This window comes from Scyliorhinus torazame, chromosome 2 (genome assembly GCF_047496885.1).
Source record: "Scyliorhinus torazame isolate Kashiwa2021f chromosome 2, sScyTor2.1, whole genome shotgun sequence".
NCBI classification, from domain to species: domain Eukaryota; kingdom Metazoa; phylum Chordata; class Chondrichthyes; order Carcharhiniformes; family Scyliorhinidae; genus Scyliorhinus; species Scyliorhinus torazame.
In genome coordinates, this window is record NC_092708.1 from 268,706,557 (window position 1) to 268,727,091 (window position 20,535).

Below are 20,535 nucleotides of genomic sequence, written 5' to 3' on the forward strand. Positions count from 1 at the left end.
CCCACTCCACTCTATCAAATGCTTTCTCTGCATCCATCGCCACCACTATCTCCGCCTCCCCCTCCGGTGGGGGCATCATCATCACCCCCAGCAGTCTCCGTATATTAGCATTCAATTGCCTCCCTTTAACAAACCCCGTTTGATCATCGTGCACCACCCCAGGGACACAGTCCTCTATCCTCGTCGCCATCACCTTGGCCTAAAGCTTGGCATCTACGTTGAAGAGTGAAATAGGCCTGTATGACCCACACTGCAGCGGGTCTTTGTCTCTTTTCAGGATCAGCGATATCGTCGCCTCCGACATCGTCGGGGGTAGTGTCCCCCTTTCCCTAGCCTCATTGAAGGTTCTCGTCAGAAGTGGGGCCAGCAGGTCCACGTATTTCCTATAGAACTCCACCGGGAACCCATCCGGTCCCGGGGCCTTCCCTGCCTGCATGTTCCCAATTCCTTTTACCACCTCCTCCACCTCAATCTGCGCTCCCAGTCCTGTCATCTCCTGTTCCTCAACCTTCGGGAACTCCAGCTGGTCTAGGAAACGCATCATTCCCTCTTTCCCTTCCAGGGATTGAGCCTTATATAGCCTCTCGTAAAATACCTTAAACACCCCGTTCACCCTCTCCGCTCCCCGTTCCATCTTTCCCTCCTCGTCTCTAACCCCTCCGATCTCTCTCGCCGCCCCCCTCTTCCTAAGTTGTTGGGCCAGCAGCCAGCTCGCCTTCTCTCCATATTGATACTGCACTCCCTGTGCCTTCCTCCATTGTGCCTCCGCCTTACCCGTGGTCAACAAGTCAAAGTCCGTGTGCAATCTCCGTCTTTCCCTGTATAGCCCTTCATCTGGAGCCTCCGCATATTGCCTATCCACCCTCAAAATCTCCCTCAACAATCTCTCCCTTTCTTTACCCTCTTGTTTCCCCTTATGGGCCCTTATGGAGATCAGCTCCCCTCTAACCACCGCATTCAGCGCCTCCCAGACCACTCCCACCTGAACCTCTCCGTCATCATTAATCTCTAGGTACCTTTCAATACATCCCCTCACCCTTACACATACCCCCTCGTCTGCCAACAGTCCCATATCTAATCTCCAGAGTGGGCGCTGTTCCTTTTCCTCTCCTACTTCCAGATCTACCCAATGTGGGGCATGATCTGAAATGGCTATAGCCGAATACTCCGTTCCTGTCACCTTCGGGATCAGCGTCCTTCCCAGGACAAAGAAGTCTATCCGGGAGTACACTTTGTGGACATGGGAGAAGAAGGAAAACTCTTTACTCCTTGGCCTAGTAAATCTCCAGGGATCCACTCCTCCCATCTGCTCCATAAAGCCCTTAAGCACCTTGGCCGCTGCCGGCCTCTTCCCGGTCCTAGATCTGGACCGGTCCAGCCCTGGGTCCAGCACCGTGTCCCCCCCCCCATTACCAACTTTCCCATCTCCAGGTCCGGGATGTGCCCCAACATACGCTTCATAAAGTTCGCGTCATTCCAGTTCGGGGCATATACATTCACCAGCACCACCGCCTCACCTTGCAGTCTGCCACTCACCATCACGTATCTACCCCCACTGTCCGCCACTATGTTCTTCGCCTCAAACAATACCCGTTTCCCCACCAATATTGCCACCCCTCGATTTTTTGCATCCAAGCCCGAGTGGAATACCTGTCCCACCCATCCTTTCCTTAATCTGACCTGATCCGCCAGTTTCAGGTGCGTCTCCTGAAGCATGACCACGTCTGCCTTTAGCTTCTTTAGGTGCGCAAGTACCCTTGCCCTCTTAATCGGCCCATTCAACCCTCTCACGTTCCACGTCATCAACCGGGTTGGGGGGCTCTTTACACCCCCCCCCCCCTTCCCCCCCTGGCGACTAGCCATCCCCCTTTTTAGACCAGCTCCTCACCCGGTTCCCACGCACCCGCTTATCCCCCCGACGGCGCCCTCCCGTCCCGACCATCCCATCCCGTAACAGCTCCCCCTTCCCCTTCCCCTTAGCAGCAGCAACCCAGTTAACCCCCCCCCCCCCCCGCGCTAGATCCCTCTCTAGCTTAGTTGCTCCCCCCATATTGCTTCCGGAAGTCAGCAAACTCTGGCTGACCTTGGCTTCCCCTGTTTATCCGCCCCCTCCTTCCTGCGCCCCCTTTTCCCGCCACAATTTCCATAGCGCGGGGACAAAGCCCCCGCTTCCCTCTCGGCCCCGCCCCTGATGGCGCAGCTCCCTCTCTCCTTCCCCCTCCCCTTCCCCACCGGCGCCCACATTTCTTTGTGTCCCCCCCCTTCGAGGGGAGAGAAAATTTTCCCCCATCTAATTCACAGTCCCTTGCCACCACCTCACTACTTCATTTCAAACACTCTTTCTCCAATCTAGTCCAACTTCTCTTCTTCAATAAATGTCCACGCCTCTTCTGCCGTCTCGAAGTAGTGGTGTTTATCCTGGTGTGTAACCCATAGTCTTGCCGGCTGCAACATTCCGAACTTCACTTTCCTCTTGTGGAGCACCGCCTTGGCCCGATTGAAACTCACCCTCCTTCTCGCCACCTCCGCACTCCAATCCTGATACACGCGGATCACCGCGTTCTCCCACCTGCTGCTCCGTGTCTTTTTCGCCCATCTCAGGACCATCTCCCTGTCCTTGTAGCGGTGGAACCTCACCACTATTGCTCGAGGTATTTCTTCTGCCTTTGGTCTTCTCACGAGGACTCGATACGCTCCCTCCACTTCCAGGGGGCCCGTCGGGGCCTCAGTTCCCATTAAGGTATGGAGCATCGTGCTCACATACGCCTCAACGTCCGCTCCCTCTGCCCCTTCGGAAAGACCCAAGATTCTTAAGTTCTTCCTCCTCGAGCTATTTTCCAGGGCTTCCAGTCTCTCCATACACCTCTTATGCAGTTCCTCGTGCGTCTCCGTCTTCACCACCAAGCCCTGTATCTCGTCTTCATTTTCGGCAACTTTTGCCTTCACTCCACGGAGCTCCATCTCTTGGGTCTTCTGCGCCTCCTTTAACCCCTCAATCGCCTGCAGCATCGGCGCCAGCACCTCCTTTTTGAGCTCCTCCACACATCGCCGGAGGAACTCCTGCTGTTCCAGGCCCCATACCAACTGGCCTCCCTCCGCCGCCATCTTGCTTCTCACTTCCCTTCTTTGCCGCTGCTCCAGAGGATCCTCCGCAATCTGGCCACTATTATCTCTTCTGTCCATTCACATCCGGGGGGACTCCCTTCTATGTCGCCTCACAATGGGTTCGACATTGGCTTCGAAAATTGCCGTTGGGGCTCCGGTAAAGAGCCCAAATGTCCGTTATAGCGGGAGGTGCCGAAACGTGCGACTTAGCTGGTCATCGCCGCACCCGGAAGTCCCGCCATTTCATTTGTTTAGCTACCTTCTCAAATGAAATGAAATAGATTCCCACCAAGCCTTCGACTATGACGCTCCTTCTCACTATCCTCATCATTATCACCCAACTGTACGTTTCCCTTCACGTCTGCCAATTTTAACTGATTGTCATGTTTCATGGCCATTTTCTGAAGTTCAAACTCCCTCTCTTTATTTTTTCCCCTGATCTGTATCTCCCTTTCTTTTTCTTTTTGTTCTGCTCGGGCTATTCTTTCTTTTCTCATTTCTTTTCTCTCCTTTTCTTTTTCCTCTCTCTCTCTTTCTCTCTCTCTCTTTCTCTTTCTTTTTTCTCTCTCTCTCTCACTCTCGTATGCAAGCTGCTTTAATTCTTTCTCATGTTCCATTTGTTTAATTTGCAACTGAATTTTTGCCATTTCCAATGAGTCAAACTCTATCTCAGGCAACTTTAAATGCTTAACCATCGCCATAATTACCTCATCTTTTCGCATTTTGTCAGGTCATGTTAAATAGAAAAATAGAAAATAGAACATTACAGCGCAGTACAGGCCCTTCGGCCCTCGATGTTGCGCCGACCTGTGAAACCACTCTAAAGCCCATCTACACTGTTCCCTTATCATCCATATGTCTATTCAATGACCATTTGAATACCTTTAGTGTTGGCGAGTCCACTACTGTTGCAGGCAGGGCATTCCACGCCCTTACTACTCTCTGAGTAAAGAACCTACCTCTGACATCTGTCCTATATCTATCTCCCCTCAATTTAAAGTTATGTCCCCTCGTGCTAGACAACACCATCCGAGAAAAAACGCTCTCACTGTCCACCCTATCCAATCCTCTGATCATCTTGTATACCTCAATTAAGTCACCTCTTAACCTTCTTCTCTCGAACGAAAACAGCCTCAAGTCCCTCAGCCTTTCCTCATAAGATCTTCCCTCCATACCAGGCAACATTCTGGTAAATCTCCTCTGCACCCTTTCCAATGCTTCCACATCCTTCCTATAATGCGGCGACCAGAATTGCACGCAATTAATTGACGCAATTTCAATTAGAGGGGTGCAGTGCTCTGACTGTGAGATGTGGCAGGTCCGGGAGGTTTCCAGCATCCTGGATGGCTTCACCTGCAGAAAGTGCACCCAACTAGAGCTCCTCACAGACCGCATGGTTCGGTTGGAGCAGCAGTTGGATGCACTTAGGAGCATGCAGGTGGTGGAAAGCATCATAGATAGCAGTTATATAAATGTGGTCACACCCAAGGTGCTGGTAGAGAAATGAGTGACCTCCAGAAGGGGCAGGCAGTCAGTGCAGGAATCCCCTGTGGTTGTCCCCCTCTCGAACAGGTATACCCCTTTGGATACTGTTAGGGGGGATAGCCTATCAGGTGAAAACAGCAGCAGCCAGAGCAGTGGCACCAAGGCTGGCTCTGATGTTCAGCAGGGAGGGTCAAAGCGCAGCAGAGCAATAGTCATAGGGGACTCTAGAGTCAGAGGCACAGATAGGTGCTTCTGTGGATGTGAAAGAGACTCCAGGATGGCATGTTGCCTCCCTGGGGCAACTGCAATGTTCTTGCCAAATCTAATAGTCTGCTTTTCGTTTCTGTCCGTAAAGTACTACGTGTGACATTCTCCACCCCCAAAAACCTCTGAGCCTCTGAAAGAGCCATTGGTCACAACACTCTCCCCACTTAAACTAAAATACCACACCGGAAAAGCAACAATCCTTCACTGTATTTAAGTTCACAAAGGCCAATCCAATGGATAGACTTTTATCCCCCCCTCGAACCCCCAATTGTTATGGGGGAAGCGTTTTCAGAACCCCAAAATGTATCATGGAGTTCAACCAACCTCTCCCTTCAATGGATTTGTTGTTTTTCCTAGCACACGGCTTGCACCCGAGGTGTGGGATTACAAGTATGGACACGTGGGGTTTTAAACACAAAACACTGTTTATTCCATGAACTCAACTTAACATCTGAAATAAACATTGGATCTCTTAACACCCCTTACCTCAAAGATAACTCAGAAAATATTGCAACAGTAAAATAATTCCTTAAAATGTTCCTTCAAACTGCCAAGAGACTTAACACCTTTAAACAAAATCACATCATGTTAAAGGCTTTCCAATTATGAGTTTAAATCACCCAAATGATCCAGAGATGGTCTTTCAGGGCAGACATCACAGCAACTCCAGCTCACTGCAAAACACAGACACTCCCCAAGCTCTTTTCAAACTGCAAAACAGCCAGGCACTTTTAAACTGCTCTCAGCAAAACCAGCCAGGCACTTTTTAAACGAAAGGCAGACTGTTAGCTGAACTGAGCTGAGCTCCACCCACTCTCTGACATCACTGTTTTCTTAAAGGTACATTGCTTACACATCCATTTCTTAAAGGGATTCTCACATGACACCCCTTAACAAGTGGGTTTTTGAACAGAAATACTCCCAGAAGCTGGGTGAAAAGGGCTAAAAGAAAAAAAGTACCTTAACGGAAATCAACTCGTGCACGTCTTCTCCCTACATACCACCACCGGAATTCATAGAGGGGAGGGGGCAGGGATCTTTGAGCACTTGAGCTCTCATGTTATTTTGTTGATTGAAGCTGTGGGATACAAAGTTCAGATGAACATTTTTCTCCCATTACATTGTCGGCAGGATCCGTGACCTAGAGGTTTGGAGAGGACAATTACCTGAGCGGCACCTTGTTGCCTTCGAAGAATATGTTAACGTAGGACAGGAGGAAGCTTATGAGGGGCATCAACACTGGCATAGACCTATGGGCCAAAAGGCCTGTTTCAGTGCTGAATGTTCTGTGTAATATTTCCCATTTAATTTATATTCCCCGCCACCTCTGCTCCTGTTTATTCTCCATTCATTTTATATTCCCTTTTCAGTTTATATGTCCCTAAACTAACTATACTGCATTAAGTGAGATTTGTCCCTTAGCCACTTTGCTGTCCTTCCAGGTGTGTGTTTGGATTTCTGGTTCCTAGTATTCGAAATCTGCTTTCACTTTAATTAGAAAAAATTCTCGTGATCTTTGGGGGCATTAGGTCCAATGGAATAAAATGCTTTATCACGTTTTTGATGCCTCAGGATCTGATTCAGAAGATCGTGTACCTTATGTGGAATGACTGGAACAGCAATGTCCGCCAGGCAGCAACACACTCACTGGGAGCCTTAGGACTGGGAAAGGAAGCCCATGATGTTCTCAGGTAAGATGGATAATGGAGGGGCTTGTAGCAGGGAAGCATTCCTCAACCTTTTGAATGGGTAGATATCCTGGGCGAAATTCTCCTACCCGCCCCGCCACATTTCTGCTCCGACCGGCCGGCAGGAGTCTCCGTAACACCGGCCGGTCAATGGGGTTTCCCATTGTGGGGCAGCCCCACGCCGTCGGGAAACCCCCGGGCGCCGGCAAAACGGAGACTCCCGCCGGCGGAGAATGACGCCCCCTGTGTGTATAGCGTGTCAAAAATGCTGTGATCTTCAGAGTTGCCAACTAGCACGGATTTTCCGTATTTTATACGGAAAATCCGTTCGAATTTGGAAGTACACTTTCATTGCAATACGGAAAAAGAGACAGCTGATTTGCATGCCGTCTCCCGAAACGAGTTATTTGGTTTCCTTGCCGACAGGGCCCCACGCAGAGGCCCCGCTCCCTCTCCAACCCACATATTAACAGCGCATGTTGATGAGGCATTGAGGTGCTTATTGAATGCATGGGGCCCTGTCGCCAAGGATACCAATGCGCACCTCGATGTCTCATGCAAGACCGTGCGAAGGTCAGGATAACATGACACTGTCAGGTGAGCCTGACCTTCGCGCGGTCTCTGAGGCATCGAGGTGCCTGGATTTTATTGGGATTTTAAAAATCACATCGAGGGGGTGTGGACTACAGTAAGTAGACTCAACACTAGCTCTATCATTGATCTTTGTAGAGCACTATGTATTCAAAGAAAAGAAAGTGCTGGAAATACTCAGGTCAGGCAATATCAATGGGGAGGGAAGCAGAGTTAACATTTCTGAATTGTTGAAAGGTCATTGATCTGAAATTTTAACTCTGCTTCCCTCTTCCTATACTGATGGAGTGCAGCTGATAATATATGCACATTATTAAGTTTCAGCAGGATTCAGTTAATAAATCCTTGTTTTACTTGTGGAAACTGCGCTTCTTGCTGTGAACATGAAACAAAAATGCTGAAAAAGTAAACCCGAATCATCATGCACCTATTTAACCATACCTTCTGCTTTCTACTTTTTGTGGCCATCCTTTTCTTTGTGCTCTTTTACCTTTACCATCAGAAACCTTAATTTGAACATCAAATCTGTTTGCTACTTCATGAAAATATTTTTTGAAAGAAAGAAATGCACTGGATTCCTTTTGTCTATATACGGTTTCTTGTAAGAATTCAATAAGTTAATCAAGCGTTCAGGACAATTTTGAAATTCATGTAAAAAGGCGAATGTTTTGTTCACATTTTTCGTTCTTAGATTTCCTGAATGTTTGAAACTTAATTTGAAAACACCCACACATGATGATGTACATGTATGAAGCATTGGATTTGCATTTTCCATTTGTGTTTTAGATTTCTGCAATAAAGGTGTAAAGCTATACTTCAGATCGGTGAGCATTTTTCCTTTGAAATGGAAATCCGGATTTTACTGCCAAAATACTGATTTTTGGTATCTGGAATACTGATTTCTGTTGGGAAAGGTTGGCAGCTCTGGATCTTGGACCTGCACCTCTCCTCCACCCTTGAACAAGTCTCGAGTCTCCTTCAGTGCCTGCGTCTCTCGTACTGTATATCACAAGTGTGGGTCTGCAACCTGTTTGGGTTGGTGGCACTAATTGATTCCACACAGGGCACAATTTGGAGTGGCTCATTACCCAATATATACAATAGTGTAACCCGGGAAATGTCTCTCCTTTGATACACAAATTGGATGGTGTGGCTCGGATTCTTCTTTAAATTGCCGCTGGTCAGTGGGAATATTTGGGGCAGTAAGATTTGTTTTTAAATTGCACCAGAATTCAAGTCCCAGTTCCCTTTAAGGTACACCAGATATCCTCTCTGCCACATTTAAAATGAGATCACTGGGGTATTGCTAGCCGCTCCATTCATTCCTCTATTTCAATCCCTAAACCTGTCACAATTAATTCTCACTGCCATATCCATTATGGGAGGGGCTGCTGCAAGCTCTTCCTAAGGCAGATACCACACTAAGAAGGTCAGGTTTTGTGTTGCTTGAATTTAAATGACACTTTTCAGGCTGGATCCTCCAACTGGGAAACTATGTTCTCCTGCCGGAGCTGAATCGCATCTGGTTCGCGCTGGCTGTAGGAGCGGTGCCGAGAAGCAACATGCAAACTTATGCATGGCGGGCATCACCAGGGATTCCATCACAAATCCCACTAACCTACCCTCTTGCCCCCCCCCCCCCCCCCACAGCATGCATGCATGAGGTTGAGCCGACCCCCACCAGAAATCCCCTTCCACCAGAGACTCCCATCATATGGTTGGCAGCTTCTGACTATAAAAAAAAGCATTTAAATGAGACTCCTAGTGGTCAGTCGTTGAATTACAACACAACCGTGATATCATTACATGGGGTTCCCTGATATTGGGGGCGGGTTCCTTATTATGGGGGTGTTCCCTGTTGTGGGGGGATTCTGTGTTATGGGGGTCTCTGATATGGGATCTTTGTTGGATGGTCTGCTGGGAGTCACAGATGGGAGGGGCCTGATTTGGGGGAAGGGGCGCTGAGGTGGGGTGGGCAATTGTGGGGGGAGAATGGCCCTCTGATGGACCTTGGGGGCACCTACCTTAAATGCTTGTCCCCTTGGGGTCCACCGTGTCAGGGCCACGCTGGCAAATCCTTGCACCAATCTAGGCCTGTGTGAATCCAAGCCCAGAGGGCTGGAGCATCACAGAGACATGGAGAATCCGGTATCCAGCCCGTTAATAGGATGCAAATGGGTTCAAATTACCCATTTGCATCCTCCCGCTGGCGCGGGGCGTGAACTTTAATGCCTGCCACCAGCAGTGGACCAGAGGGTACTGATCCCTTTTTTTCCCGCGGTATTCTCAAATGCATTGGGAACTCCACTAATGGCGACAGGCGTGGGAGAATCCAGCCCTGCATGATCCACGGACATCCAGAAATGCTTCACAAGTAATTACGTTCTTGTGAAGTAACGTTCCTGTTGTAATATGGTAACTGCGGCAGGCAGCTTACACAGAACAAGATCTCTGTTTTTTAGTGATGTTAATTGAAGGATGAATATTGGTCAGGATATTAGGGAGAATTCTCCTGCTTTTCTTTGAAATACTGCTATGGATCTTTTACATCCACCCGGGAGGGCAGGTGCAGCCTCGGTTCAATGCCTCATCTGGTTGACAGCACCTCCAACTCAGTATTACACAGAGCTTGAACGAAGCATCTGGAGCAGGAACAAAGAAAAGTACAGTACAGGAACAGGCGCTTCGGCCCTCCAAGCCCGTGCCGACCATGCTGCCCGACTAAACTACAATCTTCTACACTTCCTGGGTCCGTATCCCTCTACTCCCATTCTATTCATGTATTTGTCAAGATGCCCCTTAAATGTCACTATCGTCCCTGCTTCCACCACCTCCTCCGGTAGCGAGTTCCAGGCACCTACTACCCTCTGTGTAAAAAAACTTGCCTCATACATCTACTCTAAACCTTGCCCCTCGCACCTTAAACCTATGCCCCCTAGTAATTGACCCCTCTACCCTGGGGAAAGCCTCTGACTATCCACTCTGTCTATGCCCCTCATAATTTTGTAGACCTTATCAGGTCGCCCCTCAACCTCCGTCATTCCAGTGAGAACAAACCAAGTTTATTCAACCGCTCCTCTTAGCTAATGCCCTCCATACCAGGCAGCATCCTGGTAAATCTCTTCTGCACCCTCTCTAAAGCCTCCACATCCTTCTGGTAGCGTGGCGACCAGAATTGAACACTATACTCCAAGTGTGGCCTAGCTAAGGTTCTATACAGCTGCAACATGACTTGCCAATTCTTATACTCAATGCCCCGGCCAATGAAGGCAAGCATGCCATATGCCTTTTTGACTATCTTCTCCACCTGTGTTGCCCCTTTCAGTGACCTGTGGACCTGTACACCTAGACCTCTCTGACTGTCAATACTCTTGAGGGTTCTACCATTCACCGTATATTCCCTACCTGCATTAGACCTTCCAAAATGCATTACCTCACATTTGTCCGGATTAAACTCCATCTGCCATCTCTCCGCCCAAGTCTCCAAACGATCTAAATCCTGCTGTATCCTCTGACAGTCCTCATCGCTATCCGCAATTCCACCAACCTTTGTGTCATCTGCAAACTTACTAATCAGACCAGTTACATTTTCCTCCAAATCATTTATATATACTACGAACAGCAAAGGTCCCAACACTGATCCCTGCGGAACACTACTAGGTACAGCCCTCCAATTAGAAATGCACCCTTCCATTGCTACTCTCTGCCTTCTATGACCTAGCCAGTTCTGTATCCACCTTGCCAGCTCACCCCTGATCCCATGTGACTTCACCATTTGTACCAGTCTACCATGAGGGACCTTGTCAAAGGCCTTACTGAAGTCCATATAGACAACATCCACTGCCCTACCTGCATGGAGTTGAAGCAATATCCTTCTGTTTAAATTCAGTACTTTGCTAAGTCAGGACTGTTGCTGCTAAGGTGTCAGCCATGAATCAGTTGCTTATGTTCATGCCTCATGAGTCCAAAGATTCTGGGTTCAAATCCCACTCCAAAGACGTGAGCATGCGATTCAGTCTAAAGCTCCAGTGCCTTAAATTGACTGGGGCCATGATACTGATAAGTTAGGGAAGGGATTCATTCATGGAAGACTGTTGTATGACTCTGTTTGTAAATCAAGGAGAGAAAGCATCCTGGACATGCTTATGATTAAATCATCGGTATAAATTTGGATGAGGTTTTAAGCATATCTTATCCTTAGAAGGATATTTTGGCCTTTGAGGGAGTGTAATGTAGATTTACTAAAATAATACCTGGACTACGGGGGTTACGTTATGAGGAGAGATTACACCAATTAGGCCTGCTTTCACTAGAATGTAGAAGGTTGAGGGGTGATCTGATCCAAGTATTTAAGATATTAACAGGGAAAGACAGGGGGCTGGATTATTCGTTTCTGAGACTAAATGCCGATGCCAACAGAGGATCCGTGGTGTTTCAGGACAGAAAGATCGGCGCGATACCCTCATCTACCTTGGCCAGATCCTGCCTTATTTTACTAAAGTCTGCTCTCCCCCAATCCAAGACCTTTGTCTGCAATTTGTCTATTTCCTTGCCCATAACAAACTTAAATTGCACCATGTTGTGGTTGCCATCACTAAAATGCGTCACATCAACCACCTGTCTGGTTTCATTCCCCAGAATTAGGTCCAGCTCTGCACCATGCTGTGTTGGACCCTGCACATGTTGAGCTAAAAAGTTCTCTTGTATACATTTTACGAACTCTGCTCCATCTAAGCCCTTAATACCATGACTACCCCCCAGTTAATGTTGGGAAAGTTGAAATCGCCCACTATAATAATAATAACCTTTATTGTCACAAGTAGGCTTACATTAACACTGCAATGAAGTGACTGTGAAAATCCCCCAGTCGCCACACCTGTTCGGGCCCACAGCGGGAGAATTCAGAATGTCCAAATTATCTAACAACACGTCTTTCAGGACTTGTGGGAGGAAACTTAGTACCGCTGTATTCCCTCTGACTTGATTACATTTCTGTGTTATGCTACGTCCCTATTCTGCATCCCCTCCCCCTGCCGACACGTTCAAGGTCGGGGCAGGAGGTTTAGGGAGGATTTGAGGGAAAGCTTTTTTACCCAGAGGGTGGTGACGGTCCGGAATGCACTGCCTGGGAGGGTGGTAGAGGTGGGTTACCTTGCATTCTTTAAAAAGTACTTGGACGAGAACTTGGCACGACTTAACATTCAAGGCTATGGGCCAAGTGCTGGCGAATGGGATTAGGAAGGCAGGTCAGGTGTTTTTCATGCGCCATAATAATAATCTTTTTAGTATAACAAGTAGGCTTACATTAACATTGCAATGAAGTTACTGTGATAATCCCCTAGTCGCCACATTCCGGCACCTGTACGGGTACTCTGAGGGAGAATTCAGAATGTCCAAATTACCTAACAGCACGTCTTTCGGGACTTGTGGGAGGAAACCGGAGCGCCCGGAGGAAACCCACGCAGACATGGAGAGAACCTGCAGACTCCGCACAGCCAGTGATCCAAGCCGTGAATCAAACCTGGCGCTGTGAAGCAACAGTGCTAACCACTGTGGTACCGTGCCGCTCTAGACCTGAAGGACCTCTTCTGCGCTGTATTATTTTGTGATTCTGATTCTACAACTAGGGGGCATAGTCTGCAAATTAGGGTTAGACCGTTCAGGAGAGATGTTAGGAAACACTTCTTCACTCAAAGGGTGGTAGAGGTTTGGAGCTCTCTCCCACAACGAGCAGTTGAAGCTAGAACAGTTGTTAATTTTAATTCCAAGATAGGTAGAATTTTGTTAAGCAAATATATTAAGGGATATGGGAAAAAGGCAGGTATATGAAATTAGGCCACAGATCAGCCATAATCTCATTAAATTGTGGAACAGGTCCCAGGGGCTGATTGGCCTCCTCCTGTTCCAATGTAAATAGTAGAAGGATGGGGTGAAAGGTAGAGTAGGGCCGATTATGGATCAAAAAGAGGATTTACACTTGGGGCATTGCTGAGGTATCAAATGAATACCTTGTGACTGTCTTTACCAGGGAGGTAGCTGCTACCCGAGGACATGGTGACAGTCGAGGAAATTCTCTTCTTAGAAGGGTTCAAAATTGCTAAGGAGGAAGTGTTGAATCGACTGTTGGTAGTGAAAGTTTAAAAAAAATATTTTTATTGAAAACTTTGAGGAGTCATTAAGTCTGCAGGGATGGTTGCTGGGAGATGAGGCCTAGTCACTTAAACGGTGGCATTCCACCCTCAGACTCTAGGCAAGTAAAGGTACAATGCTGCTCACACCATCACACACTACCTCATAGAGCAGATGATAGGATTCCTGAAGATGCAATTCAGATGCTTGAGCCACTCGGGTGCCTTGCTCTGCAATATGCACCGGAGAGGGTATGCTGCATGATCACAGTTTGCTGTGCCCTTCACAATCTGGCGATGTAGAGAGGTGCCCTGCCAGAGGGTGAACTGGAGGAAGAGGAGCCTTCTTCGGAAGATGACGATGAGGAAGTGCAGGAAGCCCAGCCGGGTGTTGAGGGAAAACACGAGTGCCATGATGGAGTAGGGGAATCATGTCCCTGATACCCTCATAGTTGAAAGGTTCCACGAGGAGTAAAACTTTTAAATCTGATCACCAGGAGACATCTCCAGTCCTCCAAGACATTTCATAACTTCAAATCCATCAGCTGAGTGTGGCCGGTGAATCAGCTGCCAGCCCGCCAGGAGAGTTGGAGGGAAACCCTTTTGTGCATAATCACTGAGGTCCCAAGTGCTGAATCTGGTGTGGGATTCCGCTATCCTGGTCCGAACTGCCCGCCACCACACTGAGTCTCAAAATGGGATATTGGGCAAAGCAATGCTGTCTCCAACTCCCCTGTTTTATGATGAACATTGTACAGACATTTTAATTCGTTTTTAATAGGATTCACTTTGTCTTTTTGCATCCCTGTTCTGTAATTCTATTATTTCCTTGCCATCAATTCTGTTCCTTCCTTTGTTCTGTTTTATGCTCTCCTGCCCCGTTTTATGTACATTCAAGCTGCTAACATTTCTTGTAGATCATTCCTCCCCTCTTGTTAGTTTAAACCCTTGACACCCCCAACCTGGGTTCCTGCCTGGGTGGTCCTGTGAATCGAACACATTGGTTTTCTAGCTGCATAACAACCAAAGTCCGGCTAACCGGCCTATAATTTCCCATCTTATGCCTCCCTCCCTTCTTAAACAGCGGTGTTACATTAGCCATTTTCCAGTCCTCTGGGACCCTCCATGACTCCTGACAGACACCCGATAGTGATTCCTGATAGATCACCAGCAATGCCTCCACAATCTCCTCAGCTTTCTCTTTTAGAACCCTGGGGTATAGTCTATCCAGTCGGGGTGATTTATCCACCTTCAGGCCTTTCCGCTTCCCCAGCATCTTCCTCTTAGTGACGGCCACTACACTCACCTCTGCCCCCTGACTCTCTTAAAGTTCTGATATGCCACTGTGAAGGCTGGTGCAAAGTACCTATTCAGTTCCTCTGCCATTTCTTTGTTCCCCATTACTACTTCTCTAGCCTCATTTTCCAGTGGTCCAATGTCCATTCTTGCCTCTTTCTTACCTTTTATAAATCAAAAGAACTCTTGCAATCTTCTTTTATATTACGAGCTAGCTAATACTCATATTTCATCTTCTGGTGAGACACTGAACTATGTATGAGGGACACAACGCAGGACTGTCAGTGCGTGAGGGGTAAAATGCGGGACTGTCGGTGCGTGAGGGATAAAACACAGGACTGTCAGTGCATGAGAGGTAAATGCAGAGCTACCAGTGTATGTGAAGTAAAATGCAGGACTGTCAATGCGTGAGGGGTAAAATGCAGGACTGTCAGTACATGAGGAACTACTAGTGCGTGAGGGATAAAACGCAGGACTGTCAGTACGAGAGGAATAAACCATGGGATTGTCAGTGCATTGGGTGTAAAACGCGAGGCTGAATGTGTGAAGATTAAACATGGGACTGTGAATGTGTGATGGGTATAACGTGGATCTTAGTGTGTGTGGGGGAAATGCAGTTCTGTCAGGACGTGGGGGTGAAATGCGGTCTGTCAGTATGTGAGGTAAAACGCAGGACCATCGGGGTGTTATGGGTAAAGCATGGGACTGTCAGTGTGTGAGGGGTAAAACAAGGGACTGTCAGTGAGGGGCAAAAGAGAGGGAGTTGTAATGTGTAGTCTTGTGTTGCAGGAAGAGGTTGGAGGAAGGGGATTGCAGGACCCGAATTGAGGCCTTGTCATGCATTGGTCAGCTCGGTCTGATGACTGGAAATCTGATGCCCAGTTTCCTTAAATGTTTCGATGATGATTTCATTGGTGTGCGGAGAGAGGCGTGTCTGACGGCTGGTTTGCTGAGGATAAAAGATGAGAAGGTATGAATAATACTACATTACAACTGTTAGAAATGATCTGGAGCAGGATTTGCAGCTGAATTTCCCTCTACCAATGTAAGGACAGAAAGAAGATTTGACCATATATGTAGTTAAATCTGGACGTGTGTGCCAACAGCCTAAACACAAACAAGATATTTATATATTGTTAAAAATTTGAACAGGTCATGGATTTTCTCCCCCACGTTACTTCATGTTGTTTGGATTTTTTGGTCTTTTTGTGTCAGAATTTCCCACTCTTCGTGACTGTCAGCTGTCACAAGGTCGTGCAGGCTCTGGCCACTAAGTGGCTTGTGAAGTGAGTTCTCAATTTTTCCTATCAACTCTTATCCACAAGCTTATTATACATGAAAAAATGGGTGATGCTACTGGCAATTTCTATTTTTGTGTGACAGGAAATGCTTATAATTGGGTTGTAGGTGGCACCATAGCACAGTGGTGTTGCTTCACAGCTCCAGGGTCCCAGGTCCGATTCCCAGCTTGGGTCATTTTCTGTGCGGAGTCTGCACTTCCAACCCCGTGTCTGCGTGCGTTTCCTCCGGGTGCTCTGGTTTCCTCCCACCGTCCAAAGATGTGCAGGTTAGGTGGATGGGCCATGTTAAATTGCCCTTAGTGACCAAAAAGGTTCGATGGGGCAACTGGGTTACGGGGATAGGGTGGAGATGCGGGTGTTCTTTCCATGGGCGGGTGCAGACCTGATGGGCCGAATGGCCTCCTTCTGCACTGTAAATTCTATGATTCTATGATAATGTGATGTCTATTTTGGCTTTCCATTCAATGGCCTCCTGAGATAACAAGTAGAGCAATTAAGTTTGAGAACAGGTTGGTATGATGTGTTCCATGAGGCCTCCTGGCCGCAATTGCACTTTGGCCCATCTCTCACCCTCCACTGTGGAGCAGTTGGTCACATCATCCGTATAAAAGCTCAGGAGACACATAGCTTCCAACCGGGACTACTGATCATGCCGGTCCCAAACCCAATTTTTAAAAATAAATTGAGAGTACTCAATTTTTTTTCCAATTAAGGGGCAATTTAGCGTGGCCAATTCATCTACCCTGCACATCTTTTGGGTTGTGGGGGTGAGACCCACGCAGACACGGGGAGAATATGCAAACTCCACACGAAAAGTGATCCGGGGTTGGGATCGAACTGGAGTCTTCAGTACCGTGAGGCAGCAGTGCTTGCCACCGTGCCGCCCTGGGGGTAAGCTTTTAGAGTTTGCTTCTATGAGCCCCAGCTGATGGGCCTCTGCCGATTAACAGGGAAGCTCATATTTCATGAGCCACAGGGAATCACTCTGGTCTCATGAGGGCTACATACCCCCTCCCCTCCCACCCTCCCGATGTCTGAAGGTCCCTCTATCGCTAGATGCAGTGGAGGTCTCCTTCGTCTCTTTGCCCGTGGTGCTTCCAACAGCTCTGGGGCTGGGTCAGGGGAGAGTGTAATGCGCCGGGGAGCATTGTTTCTGTGCCGACTGGCAGAGGAGTCCTGTGGAGTCTCTGACCATCCTGTCCTCCAAAAATACTGGGGATTCTGTATCCGTATCTGATGCTGAGTCTTCCATCTCATGCTGATCTGGTCCTTGGAGAGTGTGCTCCTTGGTAAACGAATGGTAGGCAAGGGGGGGGGGGGGGGGGGGGCGAGGAACCAATTCATTTGGCAGGGTTACTTGTGGTGCGGGCTCCCTGCCTTTGAGGTGGTTCACATGCTTACATATAGTCCGTTCTCTGGTTTTGACCTTGTAGGAGATTGGTCCTCTTCTCTCCACTATAGCCCCTGGTATCCACCTGATGCCATCCCCAAAACTACAGACATAAACTGCATCCCCTGGTTTAAATCCTCTGTCCTGCTTCCATTGGTACCTCTTCTGAAGGTCTTTGGCGGGATTCTCTGTAGCCCGACTCCGGAATCGGGATCGGCTATCAGGTGGAGGATGGCTTCCGATGCCAGAATCGTGCCAGGCACCGGTCCGCAATGTTCCGTCCCCTCCAAACTGGCGTCATTGGAACACGTGTCGCCTGCAGTTGCAACGCCGTTTACGCGTCATCGGCCGGCCCACCCACGATGCTGCGCCCCCGATGGGCAGAGTTCCTGAAAATGCGGGCCACGTGTGGTCCCGGCAGTCGGGAACCCAGCGTGCTGGCTGCGGACAGTGTCCAGCGCTGCTACACCGTCCGGGATCTGTGCCACTGGTCGTGGAAGCTTCTGCTAGGGTTGGGTGGACTGGTGGGGGGTGGACAGAGGGTGGGCTGTGGGGTCAGGGTGGGCGGGTTAAGTTTCCAGCATACCTGGTGCCATGTTTTCCGGCAGACTGGTACAGGTTGTCAGCCATGCCCAGGGCCTGCTGATTCTCTGGCCATTTTCCGCGTTATCCATGGGCGTTTCACGTGCCGAGAGTGCTAGCCCCTCATCGGTACTGGAGTCTGAGGGGTTTACGCTGATTTTCCCATTGTGAAACCCCCGCGGATTCTCCGTTGGGGTCAGCACTTAGCCTCAGTAATGGAGACTTCCGCCTCTTGATTCTTTTCCATCTTCCCACCAAGGTTGGGAAAAGTTGAGCTTAAACAGGTCCGGCATATAGGCAGCGTGAGTCAGCTAAGGTCACCCGCCTGTACAATCTGTGTGCCTGGACATTACTCGAAAGTATATTTGTATGCTGCCAACGGCAATGCCCATCGTTGGATCCTGGCCAAAGCTATTGGCGGTAGAATTTTATCTTCTTTGAAAAGGCTGAGTACGGGCATGTGGTCTGTGATTATTCCAAAATCACTTCCATCAACCTATTGGTGAAACATTTTAACTGCAAAGATCATGGCCAGTTCTTCCTTTTCAATTTGAGTGTAATGGCGCTCAGCGTCAGCCAATATTCTTGATGTGCAGGCTATCGGCCGCTCTGTCCCATCGTCCCACCGATGGGATGACATTGCCCCGATGTCATGTGGGGAGGCACCGCACGTGAGGATCAATGGATTTGACGGGCCAAAATGCGTCAGTAGCCTCAAAGATAATAACTGCCGCTTTACTCTGGCAAATGCCTTTTGTTGTGGCACCTTCTATGCCCATTGTTGGTGCTTCTTAGGAGCACATGCAGAGGCGCCACTATGGTTGCCAGATTTGGAATAGATCTTCTGTAATAATTAACGAGTCCTAGGAACAACCTTAGCTCTGTTTTGTTCTCTGGCGTTGGGGCCCACTTGATGGCTCGGGCTTTCTCTTCTACCAGGTGCAACCCGTCTTTGTCAACCGACGGTGTCCCAGGTATATAACGTCTTTTGCCTGGAAGATGCACTTACTCCTTTTCAGCAAACACCTATTTCTGAGAATCGACGGAGGACTTCTTCTAGGTTGTCCAGGTGTTCCTTCTCAGAAGCTCCTGTGATAAGCACGTCATCCAGGTAGACGCACCCTGGTGAGGTCTTGTAGAATGCCTTCCATTACATGCTGGAAAATTGCGCATGCGGATGACACCCCAAATGGGAGCATGGTATACTCATACAATCACTTGTGGGTGTTAATGGTTACATATATTCTGAAAAAGACACCGAGGAGGTACGCGTGGCTCATGTCCAGCTTTGTGAAAGAATGGTCTCCAGCCAATTCAAGTATAGGTCTTCCACGTATGGCATGGGGTACCTGTACAAATGGGAGGCCTTGTTGACCATCATTTTATAGTCACCACACAAGCGGACAGACTTGCCCGGCCCGGCGCTACCGACTAAATTGGACCGGGCATATAATCCCTAAGTTCTTCAGCTGGCTGAGTTTTCTGTCCACCTTTGACAGCAAGGAGTATGGAACTGGGTGAATCCTGAAATATTTTGGTTGTAAATTTTAGCCGTGGCCCCCTTCATCTTCCCTAAGATTCCCTGAAAGACTTCCGGATATTTCCCTAAACCTCATACAATCTGCCTGTACCCATTCTAAAGATCTGTTGCCAATCTAGGCGGAGTCTCTGTAACCAGTCACAGCCCAGAAGGCTGTGTACGGGTCCCTGCACCACTACCAGTGATAGTCGAACTGATTGTTGTCCATGGGTAACGGGGTCATCCTAATCATAGATACATAGAAGATAGGAGCAGGAGGAGGCCTTTTGGCCCTCAGAGACTGCTCCGCCGTTCATCACAATCATGACTGATCATCCAACTCAGTCGCCTAATCCCGCTTTCTCCCATAACCTTTGATCCCATTTGCCCCAAGTGCTACATCTAGCTATCTCTTGAATATATTCAATGTTTTAGCATCAACTACTTCCTGTGGTAATGAATTCCACAGGCTCACCACTCTTTGAGTGAAGAAATATCTCCTTATATCTGTCCGAAATGGTACACTGAATCCACAGACTGTGACCCCTGGCTCTGGACACACCCACCATCGGGAATATCCTCCCTACATCTACCCTGTCTAGCCCTGTTAGAATTTCATAAGTCTCTGAGATCCCCCCTTATTCTTCTGAACTCCAGCGAAAACAATCCTAACCTGGTCAATTTCCTCAAATGACAGTCCCGCAATCCCTGGAATCAGTATGGTAAACCTTCGCTGCACTTCCTCAAGAGCAAGAACACCCTTCATCAGAAAAGGAGACCAAAACTGCACACCATGTTCTAGGGATCCTCACCAAGGCCCTGTATAATTGCAACAACACATCCCTGCTCCTGTACTCAACCTCTCGCAATGAAGGTCAACATACCATTTGCCTTCTTTACCGCCTGCTGCACCTGCATGCTTACCTTCAGCGTCTGGTGCACAAGGACACCCAGGTCCCACTGCACACTCCCCTCTCCCAATTTACAACCGTTCGGGTAGTAGTCCGCCTTCCTGCTTTTCTTCCAAAGTGAATAAACTCACATTTATCCAAATTATACTGCATCTGCCATTGATTTGCCCACTCGCTCAACCTGTCCAGATCATGTAGGATCTCTGCATCCTCGTCACAATTCACCCTCCCACCCAACTTGGTATCATCTGCAAACTTTGAGATGTTACATT

At 48.4% G+C, this 20,535-nt stretch overlaps 1 protein-coding gene across 1 annotated transcript in view; it reads left to right on the forward strand.

The window, feature by feature from the left end:
- heatr4 (HEAT repeat containing 4) overlaps positions 1-20,535 on the forward strand; it is a 264,817-nt gene that overhangs the window by 198,785 nt on the left and 45,497 nt on the right. Inside the window, exons 10-11 of the mRNA XM_072487079.1 lie at positions 6,430-6,548; positions 15,350-15,530. Coding sequence (XP_072343180.1) covers positions 6,430-6,548; positions 15,350-15,530 — 300 coding nt within the window. The remainder of the gene's footprint in view (positions 1-6,429; positions 6,549-15,349; positions 15,531-20,535) is intronic.